This window comes from Bos javanicus, chromosome 6 (assembly GCF_032452875.1).
Source record: "Bos javanicus breed banteng chromosome 6, ARS-OSU_banteng_1.0, whole genome shotgun sequence".
Classification (NCBI taxonomy): Eukaryota; Metazoa; Chordata; class Mammalia; order Artiodactyla; family Bovidae; genus Bos; species Bos javanicus.
Window position 1 is genome coordinate 85,940,292 of NC_083873.1, and position 19,849 is coordinate 85,960,140.

The window sequence follows — 19,849 nt, forward strand, 5'->3', positions numbered from 1 at the left end:
CTGAAGAACAAAATGAAAATGGATCCCTACTTTATATTGATTAATATTTCATATTTGGACTTAACATAAATTATTCTTGGGCATATAAAAGATGGTCAGTTTTCTAATTGTTAAATACTGATGGCTGTAATTCTAGAAAGAGGACGATCAACCACAGCCCATAATATATGTAGAATTACTTCATACCCAGGTTCTTGAAATAATAAGAAACATTTGAAATGTAAAAGTGCTATGGCTAGATACTTTTCATTTAATAATAGCTTTAAATTCAAATAGGTGGAATTAGTTGATTAAAATGCAATTAATATTCTTAAAAATCCTCTATATCTTTTCATAAACATAAAAGTTCAGTCTTACAAAAGTGTGAATAATCTGTTTTCAAATCTTATGAATGACAACTCTATTTCCTCCTCTGCATTCCATTAACCGAGACTGATGTAAAGATGGCCCTGCTATCGTCAGATCTTTCCTTTCTGTCATCTTCCTATTGGTGCAATGTAAAAGGAAGATAAATCTCATGACGCAAGACACTAACACCCTTTAATTAGTCTCTGGTTATTTACCTTGGGTGTTCCTTACAGTGGAAAGGCCAACTGAACCTACTGCCAAGCAAGAGCTGACGGTCACAAGGAAAGGTAATCACATTAAAACATTCAAAGAGAATAATTCTTATTCACAGCAGACTGTAATTATTACACCACCAAAGTTATTTTAGAAGAACATTTTCTTCCTTTTGGCTTTTATTGTTAAGCTTGAATATCCTTTGTCATCATTATGATATTAGTTTCTAATCTAAATCTTAGATTCTGTATAATGTTATGATAAAATTTATTTTTAACTTCACTTTGGGTTAAAGTCAAGATTTGAAACTTGCTAAAGTACTGAAGACAATGTAGATTCTTAAAAAAAAAAAAAAAAGTATGTTCAAGACAGTGAATCTATTCCTACAGACAAATGTGGAGGGCTAACTTTTTAGGAAGATGAAAGTACAGCATAATCCAGATTGATCCCTTAATTAATTTCAAAATTTTATTTCTGTCTAAAGGTTATAATTTCATTTGTCATAGTATACAACTTTAAAAAATAACAGGACTTATACATCCTTCATGAAAGCTGAATAGTTCTGTTTCACAAATTTTTCTGGATTGCCAAGTTATGAAGGCAAATTCAGGTACTTACTGTTTTAAGTAACTGATAAGAATGGTCTTATTTCTCTGGTTTCTGTTTATGCTAAAAAGAGAATAACTACTACCATTTTACAAGATGTTTTTGTATGAGTGTTTGTGATATCATTTTGCATGAATTATAAAAAATTCCATGATTCACCATAGAAATATTGTTCAGACTACAATCTTAAAAGTTAGCCAATGATTATTGTACAATATTTTTTCTATATTCACTGTACTGTATTGTAATCATCAAGCTTAATAAGAGACTAGATATTAATTATTCCAACCACAAAAAAGAAATGATAATTATGTGACATGACAGAGTTGTTAATTATCAATACAATTGCAATCAAATTATGATGCACAAATACATTAAATAAACATGTTAGACACATTAAATTAACACAATGTTATATATTAAATCTATTTCAACTAAGAAAAATTTCACTGGCAAGTGAAGAATTCATAAGGAGCTCCATTCTATTCAATGAAATTTGAGGAAACAATCAGTGCTGTAGGTTGCTCAAATTTGAACTCACATTAAGTTCTTTTCCATTCAGTGATATTCCATCAGAGGTTCTGAAGTCAGTTTAGTAGACAGCCTTTCTAGTCATTCTTACCTGGAAACCAAAATTGAGTTGAGTCTGGTGTGCGCTCTTTATCAAGCCTGAACTTCTAACTCTGTGACCCTAGTCTATAAAACTCAGTTTGCAGGTTTCAAGTCTATACAAGTATGATAACAATGGCTGTAACAAGATGTAGTATTTAATTTATAAATGCAAAATTTATTAATATTTTAAAAATCTAAAATGTTATATGATCTTTCTAAAAAGACAATTTAGCTTTTAAAATCAAATAAATAGGTATTACTACCCTATACTTGAGTCTTTAGAAAGATAAGTTTAATTTATTTCTTCAAATATTTCATCTAGAAAACTTTGTCATATCTTACATTTTTTCATTAAATTGATCAAGCTAATTATATAACTTATGATTACTGGAGAAGCAGATTATGAAAAATGCAGTTTCAGGATACTCCCCCCAATCTCTTTAAGTATTCCTATTAGATCAATGACAGAATTAGAGAATTTCAGACATTTCAGTTCAAACTTTTATTTATAGGCAAAAAGAATACTAGGGCCAGATAAAGGGAAATACTTATTCAAAGTAGAGAATAGAGCCCAAGATGGAGATCAGTTCTCCAAAGGAATGTGTAGTCACCTCAGTTTCTTATCTGAAGCCACTCAACTAGCGTTAGGAAAGCTATCTAATTCTTTAGCCTGGCATTTAATGCCTCAGCTTTCTTTGCCCTAAATTTTCTATCCAACTTTGTCTTTCCCTTCCCTCCACTCAAATGCCCATGAATATTCCTAAGGAGTTCTCTTTTCCTTGAAGTTCCTCGCTATTAATCTCTGCATGGGCAAGTCCCACCTATATGCTATGTTCTACAGAAATAATTTATTGATTTCTTAACTGAACACTTCTATCTGTAGAACAGCACTTTTGTGACACTTTCTACTCTTTTATCTAACAGTGATTTGTGTACATTGCAACTCTTCCTAAAATTTATGTTACTTGACCAATTCACCTTAATAATCTCAACACTGACACACACAGAGCTTTGTTCCTACTACGTTCTTGGTACATACGAAATGAAATACAGGATTAACCTTGTAATGACTCATTCAGTAACATAACCAAAAATTAAATTCATATATTTCCTACCATTTGGTTTTTCTAAAACTTTTAATAAAATAGATTTTTCACATTGGCTATATCTCCCCCTCAATCTGGTTTTTCCCACCCTTAAATCAAAGAAAACATTGCTCCAAGTCACTCCTAAATTATCAGCAACAGATCCTGTTAATCTAATGTTTTTAATTTAATTTTAGGTGCAATGATGAAGAGTTTTTTCCTAGTTGTGACTATCCTGGCATTAACCCTGCCATTTTTGGTGAGTTAATTTCATCTAATCAGTTTGTATCAAATTTTTTTAATTTATTGAAGAGCTTTAATTGTGTAAATTTCTAAATACAGTTATATTTTATAGAACAAAATAGCTGCATAAGTAATTTATTTTTACATTTATTTTTCTTATTAAAGTCATATTCTTCTGGATATTCTTCTGGTTTCTAGGAATAAAGAAATCACACTTTATCGTCTAGAGAAAACCTTTAAAATTCTCATATGATAGAGAAAATACATTTGGGGGAAAAATCCTGAAAATATTTTTAAATTATAATATGCGCTTAAAATAATTCACAAAAAATAAATATATAAACCATAGACAAAGATCAGAAATATTTTTAGTTAAATTCCTATTTCATGCAAACTCCAATTTGTTTTGAAACTAAATCCTTAAAATATTAGGAGCTTGTTTAAGCTTTTTTACCAATTTCAAATAACTTGACATGTACTTTTAATATTTAAATGTATTGTAACTTTTGTTATAATATTTCCATTGTGTCAACTCCCTCTCAGGGACTATATCCATAAACACCTCTTTGATTTTTAGGCAAACATCTGAAAGCATCAGATGTTTATTTTCCTGTTCTTACTGTTGGCAAATAAGTGCCTGGGATCCCCAAATGAACATGAAAATAAAACAGACCAATAGCCAAAACAATGAGGAAAACTAGTCAAAAAAATTAAAAGAAAAAAACCCCAAACCTTTTTCATATTACATGTAATTACAGTACATTACAGAGTGTAATGCCTGAAAATCATAGTTATTTATGGATACAATCCCTGAGAGGGAGTTGACAAAATATGAAGATTATAACAAAAGTTAGAATATATTTGAATGTTAAGCATACATATCAAGTTATCTGAAATTGGTAAAAAGAAAAAAGAAAAACTTAAACAACATCCAAATATTTTAAGAATTTAGTCTCTAAATAGACTGGAGTTTGTGTGAGATAGGAATTTAATTAAAAACATTATACATTACCATGTGTAAAATTAGATAGCCAGTGGAAATGTGCTGTATGATGCAGGGAGCTCAAACCTAGGGCTCAAACCTAGAGGGGTAGGATGGGGTGGGAGGTGGAAGGGAGGTTCAAGGCAGAGGGGACATAACATCCCAATGGCTGATTCATATTAATATATGTGTTGGCAGAAACCAATACAATATTGTAAAGCAATTATCCTCCAACTAAAAATAAATACATTTAAAATTTAAGTATCTGATGCTGTATGACCTCCTCTTGTTTTGATGGGCAGGGTCATGCTCAGTAAATCTTTAATCCAATTTTCTGTTGATGGGCAGGGCTGTGTTCCCTCCCTGTTGTTTGACCTGAGGCCAAACTATGGTGGAGGTAATGAAGATAATGGCTGGCAACCTCCTTCAAAAGGTCCCATGCAAACACCACTGCACTCAGTGCCCCCAGCCTGCAGCAGGCCACCTCTGACCAATGCCTCTGCCAGAGACTCCTATACACTCACGGGCAAGTCTGGGTTAGTCTTTTGTGGGGTCACTGCTTCTTTCTCTTGGGTCCTGGTGCACACAAGCTTTTGTTTGTGCCCTCCAAGAGTCTGTTTCCTCAGTCCTGTGTAAGTTCTAGAGGCTCTATGGTGGGGTTAATGGTGATCTCTTCTAAGAGGGCTTATGCCATACCCAGGTCTACTGCACCCAGAGCTCCCGCCCTGCAGCAGTCAACTGCTGACCTGTACCTCCACAGGAGACATTCAAACAAAGTTCTGGCTCAGTCTCTGTGGGGTCTCTGGGTCCTGGTGCATACCAGGTTTATTTGAGCCCTCCAAGCATCTCTGGCGGGTATGGGGTTTGATTCTAAATGCTATTTCACCCTTCTACCATCTTGCTGGGGCTTCTCCTTTGCCCTTGAACATGAGGTATCTTTCCTCGGTGGGATCCAACATTCTTTTGTCGATGGTTGTTCAGCAGTGAGTTGAAATTTTGGAATTCTTGCAGAAGATGAGCACAAGTCCTTATAGTCTGTAACAAACTACTTCTACTCTACAACGAACTGGAAAATTCATAAAGAGATGGGAATACCAGACCACCTGACCTGCCTCCTGAAAAATCTGTATACAGGTCAAGAAGCAACAGTTAGAAATGGACATGGAACAACAGACTGGTTCCAAATCAGGAAAGGAGTACATCAAGGCTGTATATTGTCACCCTGATTATTAACTTATACTTACAGTACATCATGAGAAATGCTGGGCTGGATGAAGCACAAGTTGGAATCAAGATTGCCAGGAGAAATATCAATAACCTCATATATGCAGATGACACCACCCTTATGGCAGAAAGCGAAGAAGAACTAAAGAGCCTCTTGATGAAAGTGAAAGAAGAGAGTGAAAAAGTTGGCTTAAAGCTCAACATTCAGAAAACGAAGATCATGGCATCCAGTCCCATCACTTCATGGCAAATAGATGAGGAAACAATGGAAATAGTGACAGACTTTATTTTGGGGGGCTCCAAAATCACTGCAGATGGTGACTGCAGCCATGAAATTAAAAGACACTTGCTCCTTGGAAGAAAAGCTATGACCAACCTAGATAGCATATTAAAAAGCAGAGACATTACTTTGCCAACCAAGGTCTGTTGGGTCAAAGCTTTGGCTTTTCCAGTAGTCATGTATGCATGTGAAAGTTGGACTATAAAGAAAGCTGAGCACTGAAGAATTGATGCTTTCGAACTGTGGTGTTGGAGAAGACTCTTGATAATCCCTTGGACTGCAAGGAGATCCAACCAGTCTGTCCTAAAGGAAATCAGTCCTGAATACTCATTGGAAGGACAGATTCTGAAGCTGAAACTCCAATACTTTGGTCATCTAATGCGAAGAACCGACTCATTGGAAAAGACCCTGATGCTGGGAAAGATTGAAGGCAGGAGGAGAAGGGAACGACAGAGGATGAGATGGTTGGATGGCATTACCAACTCTGGATGTGAGTTTAAATAAGCTCCAGGAGTTGGTGATGAACAGGGAAGCCTGGCATGCTGCAGTCCTTGGGATTGCAAAGATCTGATATGACTGAGCGACTGAACTGAATTGATGACCTCGTCTTAAATTGTAAAATTTGAAACAGCACTAGTCCTGTTTCATAATTCATTTATTATTAAATTTAGTTTTGCTTTCAAGTTAATATCTCTTTAATAATTCTATTTGGTAAATTCTTAGAATCTTTTTAAAAATTTGAATTACTATGACCTTCACATTTCTTCCTTTCTTCTTTGAAATTTGATTTTGTTGTGGCCACCTGCATATTTAGAACTTGGGCTTTCTCTTGAGGGATAGAGGTTAAAGTTTAAATCAGAAAGTGATTCATAACTGCTTGACCTCTGAAAACATCTTCTTGAACTATTTGAGCCAGTGCTAGCCCCAAACTCTCCTTCCTGTCTTCACAAAGCTACAGGCCCCACGGATATAAACAAATAATTCAAAAGAAGAATGAAAGTTTATATAGATTTTTACCATCCAATCTTATTATACAATCTTACTTACCCAATCAAAATCATACAACTTAATACAGCAATCGGAGAAGGCAATGGCACCCCACTCCAGTACTCTTGCCTGGAAGATCCCATGGACTGAGGAGCCTGGTAGACTGTAGTCCATGGGGTCGCTAGGAGTCAGACACGACTGTGTAACTTTCAAGTAGACATCCTGAGCGACTTCACTTTCACTTTTCACTTTCATGCATTGGAGAAGGAAATGGCAAGCCACTCCAGTGTTCTTGCCTGGAGAATCCCAGGGACGGGGAAGCCTGGTGGGCTGCCGTCTCTGGGGTCACACAGAGTCAGACACGACTGAAGTGACTTAGCAGCAGCAGCAGCAATACAGCAATGTTGTAGCATCTTTTATGTGCTAAATGTATTTCTTCTCTCCAAAATATAAATAACTAAGATAATACTTATTACTAGCAATTACAAGATGAACTGCACAATCTTATAGTCTATTGATGGCATTATAAATTGGTATATCTTTACTGTACAGAAGTTTAATAATTTCTGTATTTTCCCCCCAAAATCATATTTTTGATGGACTGTTTTAAGAAATCACTGAAAACTATTTAAAAGGCCATTGACATCTGGGCTTCCCTGGTGTCTCAGAAAGTAAAGAATCTGCCTGCATGCAGGAGACCTAGTTTTCATCCTTGGATTGGGAAGATTTCCCCGGAGAAGGGAATGGCTACCCACTCAAGTATCTTACCTGGAGAATTCATGGACAGGGGAGCCTCATGGGCTACAGTTCATAGGTCATTTTAAAAGTCCATTGATATCTATCCAGATGTTATCCATGCCTGTATTTATAATAAAAACATTTTTTGATAAACCTTTAAAAGTTAACAATAAAGAACAAACATTTCATGACATAACCATTGATTGTTTTTCAACTTTGAATATGCAAGTATGAAAACTGAGGTGATGGAAAAAATGATATGAGATCATATGTCTTTAAAAAATTTAAGATACAAGATACTAAAATGAATATATACCAGGAATACATAATGCATGTAGACTGATATTATATCAAATCTATATCTAAATTTTCAGGATTTTTTAGTGTAGGCAAACTTTCAATATTAATATAACTTTTTAAATTTTAAACTAATGACTTAATAAATTTAGAGGTAAATAAGTCCCTGTCTTAACACACCCTGTATTTTATTATTTTTTTTAAATCTCTGATATCCTATACCAACAACTTCCTAAAGGTTTATAGGATCTTTTATATCCCAGGGATATGTGTGAAAAGTCTTAAACTAAAACTGTCATCTTAAAACTATTTACCATTATGAACTCACCTTTTGTAAGTTTTAAAGCTTCATATAGATATGCCTGGAAACTACTTTCTCACTCCTGATTTCCTATGCATGTTACAATCCAGAACTAAGAAAAGTACTATAAATACATGATAATTTTTTAAATGCTATTATTTATATAACATTTATATACCAGTGTTATGCTAGAGGCAATTTTTTAATCAAGCACTGGATGGATGGATTTTTAATCAACCAGATGGATGATACGGGGAGGGAGGAGGGAGAGGGATTCAGGATGGGGAACATGTGTACACCTGTAGCAGATTCATGTTGATGTATGGCAAAACCAATACAATATTGTAAAGTAATTAGCCTCCAATTAAAATTAAAAAATTTATATTAAAAAAAGAAAACCTCATAAATCATCTTAGGAGAGCAGAAACAGAAAAATATGCTAAATTCTCCTCTTATTTTTAGCAATATATATTCAATACAAATTGAATATAGGTTGTTCATGTTCTTCATTTAAGCAATATCATATATAGTTGTTGGTACAGAGATCAAATGATCATATTCTTTTCAATCTTGAATTTTTCTCCGTAAATAGTGATTTTTAAGAACAACTTAACCATGGGGCTCATTATTGCTATTTAAGTTAGCATGTATCTGTCATTTCTTGAGGGTTTCACAGACTATCTGCTAAGTCACTTCAGTCATGTCCAACTCTGTGCGACCCCATAGACGGCAGCCCACCAGGCTCTCCCGTCTCTGGGATTCTCCAGGCAAGAACACTGGAGTGGGTTGCCATTTCCTTCTCCAATGCATGAAAGTGAAAAGTGAAAGTGAAGTCTCTCAGTCGTGTTCGACACTTAGTGATCCCATGGACTGCAGCCCACCAGGCTCCTCCATCCATGGGATTTTCCAGGCAAGAGTACTGGAGTGGGGTGCCATTGCCTTCTCTGTCACAGACTATAGATAACCTAGAAAAGTGCTTTATAATATTTTACAATACTAAAATAAAAGCAAGAAAAACATGTTTTATCTTTTTTATAAAAGATATTTTTAAATCAGAAAAACTAGACTCTATCATGCTTTTTTTCTTCTAACTTCTTGTTTCTGATTCTTTCTCTGAATCTCAACAGGGTGCCCAGGAGCAAAACCAAGAACAACCAATAGTAAGTTTGTTTCCAGTAGAGATATGAATCCAAAGAATAAAATTCTGCAAAGTTTAATGATATTAAAATGCCTTCTATCAAAAGACTAAGTAAATATTTAAACTACATAAAATAGTTGAATAATCTTTGTAAAAATAATCATTTCAGCAACCACTCATATGAATCCACATCAATGTTTATCTAAAATCTTGGTATCACTTTACAGGCCAAGTCGTGTTGATTGTCATGAGTATTTAGCAACATGAGAAAACCTTCTCAGAATTTAATACTGGGAAAACAATGAAAACAAAAGCAAAGCTTAATATTTCTTCTGTCTACTTTTTAAGAAATGGGGAATGATCCCTCTCTGAAACATCTTCAGATGCTTCTCATACAATTGTATTCATTCCCCCAGTTTGTTTGAATGAATACCTTTAAATATGTCTCCTTTCATGAGAAAGCCTTGCTTTGAGGTATAATTTCATTAATTTGTTTCTATTCATAAGGAAAGATCTAATGATTTTGTATTTTATAACTGCACCTAATTAATATTAATTAATAGAACTAATCAATTATTATAATTAATTATAATATAATATTATATATATCACATGATGTGATGTGATGTGGAATATATATATTTATCATATAATGTGATATTATGTGATATATATCACATTATATCACAATATATCGCATGATGTGATGTGGAATATATATTATATTATTATATAGTTTTATATAATATATATTAATAATTGATTAGTTCTATTACTTTGGCCACCTGATGTGAAGAGCTGACTCATTTGAAAAGACCCTGATGCTAGGAAAGATTGAGGGCAGGAGGAGAAGGGGACGACAGAGGATGAGATGGTTGGATGGCATCATGGACTCAATGGACATGGGTTTGGGTGGACTCCAGGAATTGGTGATGGACAGGGTGGCCTAGTGTGCTGCAGTTCATGGGGTCAGAAAGAGTCAGACATGACTGAGCGACTGAACTGAACTGAACTGAATATATAATATATAAATATTATAATATTATATATAATACATATTATAAAATTTTATAAATTATATAAAAAATATATAAACCCAAGAATCCATATCACATCACATCATTACATGTAATATATAATATAATGTATAATATAATTTATAATATTAGATGATTATATAATATACAATATTAATATATCAGTATATAATATAATTGTATATAGTTAACTGCACCTAATTAATGTATTTTATGACTGCACCTAATTGATAGAACTGTGGCAAATAAAGATGGAAAATTTCCTAACTGATTTTTAACGGATAAAACTAAGCAGAAAAAAAACCCCAACATATAAACCCAGGAATCCACATCACATTATTTTTACTATTTTGCTTGAATTAGTTTAGATAAAATGCACCCTTAACCTAATCCCTAGATAAATAAAATAAAAAACAGTTACAAACATGTGGTGAGAATAAACATATATATATATATATATATATATATACACACACACACACACACATATACACACTCATATATATGGAAAGAGATATACAGTTTTTTTCTTTGTGTGTAGTATGCTTGTGTATTGTATGTCAAAGCTCTCTATGAAACTGGTCTAGCTGTGGTGCTTATAAAGTGCAACATTTACTGAGCACTTTTTATATATGCCAAGCTCTGGGCAAAGTGGTTTACATTATGAGCTATCTCATCTAATTTTTTTTGAAACTAATGTTATTTTTAATATTTGCTGAAAATCAAGAAGTGGAAGGAAGATGTACAAATCCATATTTTATAAAATAATATGGTTTCTGGGTTCACTATTCCCAATGTTGTACTTTCTTAACATCAAATACTGTAACAATTTGTTTCAAAAAATTCTGATTTAAGATATCTCTTCACTCTGCTTCTGCTGCTGCTAAGTCGCTTCAGTCCTAGCTGACTCTTGCGACCCCATAGATGGCAGCCCACTAGGCTCCCCAGTCCCTGGGATTCTCCAGGCAAGAAATAATACCATTCTGCATAATTTATTTTTTTACAGCGCTGTGAGAAAGATGAAAGATTCTTCAGTGACAAAATAGCCAAATATATCCCAATTCAGTATGTGCTGAGTAGGTATCCTAGTTATGGACTCAATTACTACCAACAGAAACCAGTTGCACTAATTAATAATCAATTTCTGCCATACCCATATTATGCAAAGCCAGCTGCAGTTAGGTCACCTGCCCAAATTCTTCAATGGCAAGTTTTGTCAAATACTGTGCCTGCCAAGTCCTGCCAAGCCCAGCCAACTACCATGGCACGTCACCCACACCCACATTTATCATTTATGGCCATTCCACCAAAGAAAAATCAGGATAAAACAGAAATCCCTACCATCAATACCATTGCTAGTGGTGAGCCTACAAGTACACCTACCACCGAAGCAGTAGAGAGCACTGTAGCTACTCTAGAAGCTTCTCCAGAAGTTATTGAGAGCCCACCTGAGATCAACACAGTCCAAGTTACTTCAACTGCGGTCTAAAAACTCTAAGGAGACATCAAAGAAGACAACACAGGTAAATAAGCAAAATGAATAACAGCCAAGATTCATGGACTTATTAATAAAATCGTAACATCTAAACTAGCGTAGATGGATAAATTAAATCTGTTACAGAGAAGGCGAAATGGGCTAATTATAACTTACATTTGCTGGTTCTTTATCATGTATATACAAGATTCTTTCCCAACAAGAAAGTTTTAAAATATTTTACAAAATGAGTAAAAATTGCAGATTTTATTATTAAACCTTTTTCAACAATTGGTATACTCCTTGAATCTATTAGTTTTATTTTACTCCTGTTCACACACAAAAACAGTAAAATACAGTGTCAACTCATGATTTTTCTTATCTCAAAAATATGTTTTCTTAGAAAAAAATCATATAGGATATGAGTTTAAATATATTTTAATTGTATACCAGTGTTGTTGCACTCTACTTTTGGTAAGAATAGAATGAAAGGAAACAATGTTTCACTCATAGCATTTTATCTCAGGCATCACTTCTGAAAGGATGTATAAGGTTAGGCACCCAAATTTCTCCTATTGTAAGGTAATCCCACAGAAAAATTCTAATTTTTAACTTGAAAAGCACCTACTTATTAAGAGGAAACTTTCAGAACTTTAAATATAATGTAAAATATGTCTATTTATTATTTGAATCAATGGATAATGGCAGAGTCCAAAATAATTTAAAACACATGAAGAGGTTAAACAGAAAGATCAATAAGATAGAAAATAACTAAAGATTGTGAAATAATTTAGGAAGAAAGTGACAACATTTTGAGAGTCTAGGCAACAAATACTTTCATCACACTGTCTACATGATTTTTGGTCTAAAATGAACTCAGCGTGATATAATGGTAATAGCAATAGATCAGAGAAGCCTGGTTCTTCTGTTGTGTGACTTTAAGCAATTCACTACTCTCTCTAAAGAGTCATCACTCTCATTTTCTCATAATTTTGGTTGCTATGAGATTCAAGTGAGAAAGCATATTGTGAATGAGATGTAAAAAGCAATCAATCTGTGAAATATAATGCTCTAGAAAAGAAGTATAATTAGTAAATATTAAAATTTACTTTCAACTAAAATATCAAGTCCTTACTAAATTATCAAAACTACATAACAATCTCAGTTTAATCCTGTAGCAGCCGTATGGAATGGATTATATTACCATCTTAAATTCACAAATGAAAGCTATGGATGCAAATTGCTACAGCTGAAAGTTCAAAACTGGAAACCAAATCAAACTTGCTTGATTTCAGATAGTAAGGCTTAATTAGTATGTCTGCTATTTCCATATGGGCTATTTGTTAAAAAAAATAAAAATAAAAACAGAAAACATACTCTAATTTTCCAAGATCAGCATATGTGTAAATTTTATTACTGAGATTGTGTTTAATAGGACATCTGGTAAGAAAGAGAAGATAATAAGCTGATAAATCTTTGACTCATTAAAATTTCAAAAAGAAAATGAAAAATTAATGGACACAAAACAAAAACAAGTAATTGAGTATGCAACTATCTATTTTATTGATATGAAATACATTATATTTACATGATTGTTTTTAATAAAATAATCATTATCTCAATAGTCAACATTTGTTCAAAACTCAAGAACCTAGATTCCTAAGTTAAAACCACACAGTATAAGATCACTTATAAAAAAAGAATGTATAGGACTGTGTCTTTCTGTGAATATTAGATGAAGACAATTGTATCAGTTCACTATGTGGTGAATTTAAATATTTAAATTTATATATTTAGTTAGATAAACTACTTGGATACAGACATGAAGCAAATCACAGAAGCTAAATAAAATACATATCATGAGAACTGTTAGCACATTGTGAACTAAATCTCTAAACTGTCATTTTTATAGGTCTAGCTGAAACCAAATGACTACTTCAAACTTTCCTTTGGCCAGTTGTCTGCCTTCAGTGAACAGAGAATATGATTTTCACAGATCCGGCTCCTTTCTCGTCTCCTCTTACATTTTACTTTTATGCCAGATTTAGTTTTTTGATTCCTGCATAATAAAGCCAATCAAATGCAATGGACCTCTTTTCTTTTTTCATTTATTTATTTTAATTGGAGGCTAATTACTTTACAATATTGTATTGGTTCTACCACACATCAACATGAATCTGCCACGGGCATACACATGTTCCCCATCCTGAACCCCCCTCCCACCTCCCTCCCCGTACCATCCCTCTGGGTCATCCCAGTGCACCACCCCAAGCATCCTGTATCCTGCATTGAACCTGGACTGGCGATTCATTTCTTATATGATATTATACATGTTTCAATGCCATTCTCCCAAATCATCCCACCCTCTCCCTCTCCCACAGAGTCCAAAAGACTGTTCTATACATCGTGTCTCTTTTGCTGTCTCACATATAGGCTTATCATTACCATCTTTCTAAATTCCATATATATGCGTTAGTATACTGTATTGGTGTTTTTCTTTCTGGCTTACTTCACTCTGTATAGTAGGCTCCAGTTTCATCCACCTCATTAGAACTCATTCAAATGTATTCTTTTTAATGGCTGAATAATACTCCATTGTGTATATGTACCACTGCTTTCTTATCCATTCATCTGCTGACGGACATCTAGGTTGCTTCCATGTCCTGGCTATTATAAACAGTGCTGCGATGAACATTGGGGTACACGTGTCTCTTTCCCTTCTGGTTTCCTGGGTGTGTATGCCCAGCAGTGGGATTGCTGGATCATAAGGCAGTTCTATTTCCAGTTTTTTAAGGAATCTCCACACTGTTCTCCATACTGGCTGTACTAGTTTGCATTCCCACCAACAGTGTAAGAGGGTTCCCTTTTCTCCACACCCTATCCAGCATTTATTGCTTCTGGACTTTTGGATCGCAGCCATTTTGACTGGCGTGAAATGGTACCTCATTATGGTTTTGATTTGCATTTCTCTGATAATGCATGATGTTGAGCATCTTTTCATGTGTTTGTTAGCCATCTGTATGTCTTCTTTGGAGAAATGTCTATTTAGATCTTTGGCCCATTTTTTGATTGGGGCGTTTATTTTTCTGGAGTTGAGCTGTAGGAGTTGCTTGTATATTTTTGAGATTAGTTGTTTGTCAGTTGCTTCATTTGCTATTATTTTCTCCCATTCTGAAGGCTGTCTTTTCACCTTGCTTATAGTTTCCTTTGTTGTGCAGAAGCTTTTAAGTTTAATTAGGTCCCATTTGTTTATTTTTGCTTTTATTTCCAATATTCTGGGAGGTGGGTCATAGAGATTTATATTGGAGAGTGTTTTGCCTATGTTCTCCTCTAGGAGTTTTATAGTTTCTGGTCTTACATTGAGATCTTTAATCCATTTTGAGTTTATTTTTGTGTTAGAAAGTGTTCTAGTTTCATTCTTTTACAAGTGGTTGACCAGTTTTCCCAGCACCACTTGTTAAAGAGATTGTCTTTTCTCCATTGTATATTCTTGCCTCCTTTGTCAAATATAAGGTGTCCATATGTGCGTGAATTTATCTCTGCATTTTCTATTTTGTTCCATTGATCTATATTTCTGTCTTTGTGCCAGTACCATACTGTCTTGATAACTATGGCTTTGTATTAGAGCCTGAAGTCAGGCAGGTTGATTTCTCCAGTTCCATTCTTCTTTCTCAAGATAGCTTTGACTATTCAAGGTTTTTTTGTATTTCCATACAAATTGTGAAATTATTTGTTCTAGCTCTGTGAAAAATACCGTTGGTAGCTTGATAGGGATTGCATTGAATCTATTGATTGCTTTGGGCAGTATACTCATTTTCACTATATTGATTCTTCCGATCCATGAACATGGTATATTTCTCCATCTATTAGTGTCCTCTTTGATTTCTTTCACCAGTGTTTTATAGTTTTCTACATATATATATGTCTTTAGTTTCTTTAGGTAGATATATTCCTAAGTATTTTATTCTTTTCATTGCAATGGTGAATGGAATTGTTTCCTTAATTTCTCTATTTTCTCATTAATAGTGTATAGGAATGCAAGGGATTTCTGTGTGTTGATTTTATACCCTGCAACTTCACTATATTCATTGATTAGTTCTAGTAATTTTCTGGTGGAGTCTTTAGGGTTTTCTATGTAGAGGATCATGTCATCTGCAAACAGTGAGAGTTTTACTTCTTTTCCAATCTGGATTCCTTTTATTTCTTTTTCTGCTCTGATTGCTGTGGCCAAAACTTCCAAAACTATGTTGAATAGTAATGGTGAAAGTGGGCACCCTTGTCTTGTTCCTGAATTTAGGGGAAATGCTTTCGATTTTTCACCACTAAGGATAATGTTTGCTGTGGTTTTGTCATATATAGCTTTTATTATGTTGAGGTATGTTCCTTCTATTCCTGCTTTCTGGACAGTTTTTATCATAAATGGACGTTGAAAGAGTCTGTGAATACACCTCAGGAGTTATTTGAAACTTTGAAATTCCAAGGTAAATTTAGTGTGAATTTGGAAATACACATTTAATTGAAGGCAGAGCTCATAATTTCTTCTGATTCTCAAAGTGGTCCACTCATTAAGACCATCTTCTGCAGGATGATATGGGGAAAATCTAAATTTATGGCTAAATCATTGGGGTCAGAGAACTAAGCCATAGTGTTCAACTCTAGAAGACCACAAAGTGATTCTTGAGCAGCCAAGAGAGAGAATGAGAACACTAGAGTTAGCATTAAGTGCCCAAAAGTAATGCCAATTTTAGTCCAGATCATTCCTGAGAGCAAATTCCCAGGCTCAGAGTCTTTAACATTCTCACCAAATAAAATAACTCTCTACTTTCAGATTCTGATTTTTTTTTTTAATTAACACTAATAGGGGCTTCCCTGTGACATAGTAAATCCTTCAACTACAATTTCCATTTTAAGAAAATACATTGGTGAGTTGGTTATTTTGGGTTTGGATAAATTACTTTCAGAGGTAAAGTCCATTTCTGCAAAGGTAGTTTATATGAGAAATTATGTCTTTAGCATGGAAAATAAATGAGATCTGGAGGGTCACACATAGTCATTCATTTATCAATTATTTGCCAAATGCCCACTATGTAAATATAGCATGCTTCCTCCCCACCTCTAGGACCTCATGGTCTGGTGAGAAATAGAAAAACATCTTATTATTCAAGTTCTCAGGTCTTCCAAAACAGTTATAAGTTATATAATAATAATTTATTTACCACTTTTTTAAATGTATAAAAAGTTCTCACACATATAAACCTCTTAATCTTCACTAGTAACCTCTTGAAATAGCTTCTTATTGATCCTCATTTTGTATGAAAGTGTTGAAAAGTGAAGTGCTAGTAGCTCAGTCCTGTCGGGACTCTTTGCAACCCTATGGACTGTAGCCTTCCAAACTCCTCTGTCCATGGGATTCTCCAGGCAAAACACTGGAGTGGGTTGCCACAGCCTCCTCAAGGGGATCCTATCAATCCAGTGACCAAACCTGAGTCTCCTGTGTCTCCTGCATTGCAGGTGGATTCTTTATCATCTGAGCCACACTTTAGTTAAACGTACAATGAAAATTTATAGGCTTTATATTTGGATAGAACTGAATTAAAGTTTTGCTCAAAATCGCTTGCTTAACTGTGTGGCTCTGGGTAATAAATAAGGTGGAAAGTACATTTTTTGATTTACTGATATATGTGTCAGGCTCTCTATAAAAGATTTTACATGTTTTACTTTATTTCACATAGAACTCTCTTAAAGAGGCTCTATGATTATGTTCACATATAAATGAAGAAACTGAGGCCCAGAGAGATTAAGTATTAATAATTTGCCCAAGAACAAAAATCCACTAAATGGTAGAGTTTTGTTTTGAACTCTAGCAATTCAATCTATCAGACTTTGTTATCTGACTCTAGAACACACAACCTTGAGTCCAAGACATTCATGATAATATCCTCCATTAACTGGGCATTCAATAAATTTTAACCCCTATCCATAAAGAACATTCACAAGGTAAAGTTAAATTTCATGATCTTACTATTACTACCTTCCTACTTCCTCTAGGCCTATTAGAGCCTCATACCATTCAGCCCAATGACTCAGAAACAAACCCTCATGGCTTTAGCTGCATTATCACCAACACCAGCACTTGCTTGAAGCTGCTGAAATCCTTTGGGTAATTCATATCACATTATCAAAATTGGTCTCCTTGGTTTAGATATCACATCCTTAAGAAAAACTTTCCCCAACTTCTAATACCAAACGCTTCACACATGTGCTACCACAGCACCCTTTCCATACCAGTTCCTTTCCCCTTCCCCAATACCAGTTCCCCTGTTTCACCTGCCTGTCCAGCTCTTCTGCTGGGAGGTAAGCCCTATGAGCACAGTAACTATGTTCTCTCATCACTGTCTCTCTAAAGTAAGACCCAATACACTGTTTGAAGTAAAAGTGTCAGTCACTCAGTCATGTCTGACTCTTCAACCCCATGGACTATAATCCACCAGACCTCCTGTCCATGGAATTCTCCAGGCAAAAATACTGGAGCAGGTATCCATTACCTTCTCCAGGGAATCTTCTCAACCTAGGGATGGAATCCATGTCTCCTGCATTGCAGGCAGATTCTATACAATCTGAGCCACCAGGGAAACCCCAATACGTTGTATGTGCTGTGCTGTGCTTAGTCACTTCAGTCATGTCTTACTCTTTGTGACCCTATGGACTGTAACTCCCCAGGCTCCTCTGTCCATGGGATTCTCCAGGCAAGAATACTGAAGTGGGTTGCCATGCCCTCCTCCAGGAGATCTTCCTGACCCAGGGATCGAATCTGCGGCTCCTGTGGCTCCTGCATTACAGGCAGACTCTTTACCGCTGAGCCACACTGTATAATAGAAGCTAAATAAAGTCACTGAGTACACTAAAGCCTTTAACTGTGTGGATCACAACAAATTCTGGAAAATTCTAAAAGAGATGGGAATATCAGACCACCTTACCAGACTCCTGAGAAACATGTACACAGGACTAGAAGCAAGTTAAGAGTCGGACATGGAACAATGAACTGGTTCAAAATTGGGAAAGGAGTACGTCAAGGCTGTATATTATTGCCCCACTTATTTAACTTATATGCAGAGTACATCATGAAAAATGCTGAGCTGGAAGGCTCACAAGCTGGAATTAGGATTGCCTGGAGAAATATTAGCAACCTCAGATGTGCACACTAACAGCAAAAAATGAAGAGCAATTAAAGAACTCTTGAAGAAGGTGAAAGAGGAGAGTGGAAAAACTGGCTTAAAACTCAAAATTAAAAAGCTAAGATCATGGCATCTGGGGCCCATCACTTCATGGCAAATAGATGGAGAAAAAGTGGAAGCAGTGATACATTTTATTTTCTTGGGCTCCAAAATCACTGCAGATGGTGACTGCAGCCGTGAAATTAAAAGACACTTGTCCTTGTACACCTATGACTGATCCATGTGATGTTTGGCAGAAAACAACACAATTGTGTAGCAATTATCCTTCATTTAAAAATAGATAAATTTCTTTAAAAACTTTGACAAACCTAGACAGCATATTAAAAAGCAGAGACATCACTTAGCTGACAAAGTTCCATATAGTCAAAATTTTTCCAGTAGTCAATCACAAATAGAGAGTTGGACCACAAAGAAGGCTGAGTGCTAAAGAATTGATGCTTTCAAATTGTGGTGCTATAGAAAACTCTTGAGAGTCCCTTGGACAGAAAGATTAAACCAGTGAATACCTAGAGGAAATCAACCTTGAATACTCATTGGAAGGTCTGATGCTAAAGGTGAAGCTCCAATACTTTGGCCACCTAATGCAAAGAGTGACTCATTGGAAAAGACCCTGATGCTGGGAAAGGTTGAGGGCAGGAGGAGAAGGGGGTGACAGAGAATGAAACAGTTGGATGGCATCATAGACTCAATGGACAGGAGTTTGAGCAAACTTCAGGATATAGTGAAGGACAGGGAAGCCTGGTGTGCTGCAGTTCATGGGGTTGCAAAGGGTTGGACACGACTAAGCGACTGAACAACAAGACATTTGCTAAACAAATGAGTAAGTAAAGAAATAAAACAGTTGTTAATAACTGAAATTAAAATACCCATTTAATAGAACTAAATAATCTAGAATTTTCTTTACCAAAATCCAGGAGGGAAAATGTTAACCCTAGCAGTTTATTATTGATCATAAACCAAACTACCAAATGCCAATTTTAAACTCAAAAGAAAATTACTGAAAATCATAATACCAATCACAGCAATATAAAAGGGTAAAGAGAGAATGT

The 19,849-nt window shown here is 34.9% G+C and overlaps 2 protein-coding genes across 3 annotated transcripts in view; one reads left to right on the plus strand and one right to left on the minus strand.

Annotated features, from left to right (window-relative positions):
- Positions 1-19,849, minus strand: part of LOC133249654 (serine/arginine repetitive matrix protein 2-like) — a 215,312-nt gene that overhangs the window by 51,887 nt on the left and 143,576 nt on the right. For both annotated transcript variants that reach the window (XM_061420391.1, XM_061420390.1), the window contains exons 6-7: positions 7,349-7,439; positions 1,709-1,789 (exon numbers count right to left, since the gene is read on the minus strand). The gene's annotated coding sequence lies outside the window, so the exon portion shown is untranslated. The remainder of the gene's footprint in view (positions 1-1,708; positions 1,790-7,348; positions 7,440-19,849) is intronic.
- CSN3 (casein kappa) lies at positions 413-13,651 on the plus strand. The gene is made up of 5 exons (XM_061420394.1): positions 413-635; positions 3,062-3,123; positions 9,044-9,076; positions 11,098-11,614; positions 13,478-13,651. Exons 2-4 carry the CDS (start codon positions 3,067-3,069, stop codon positions 11,578-11,580), a joined length of 573 nt encoding a protein of 190 aa, XP_061276378.1. The 5' UTR covers positions 413-635; positions 3,062-3,066; the 3' UTR covers positions 11,581-11,614; positions 13,478-13,651.

Excerpts from the sequence above, each read along its gene's own strand:
- CSN3 (XM_061420394.1), top strand. The coding sequence starts at position 3,067 with ATGATGAAGAGTTTTTTCCTAGTTGTGACTATCCTGGCATTAACCCTG. Across the intron at positions 3,124-9,043 it reads CATTAACCCTGCCATTTTTG|GGTGCCCAGGAGCAAAACCA; the intron begins GTGAGTTAATTT and ends GAATCTCAACAG. Across the intron at positions 9,077-11,097 it reads AAAACCAAGAACAACCAATA|CGCTGTGAGAAAGATGAAAG; the intron begins GTAAGTTTGTTT and ends ATTTTTTTACAG.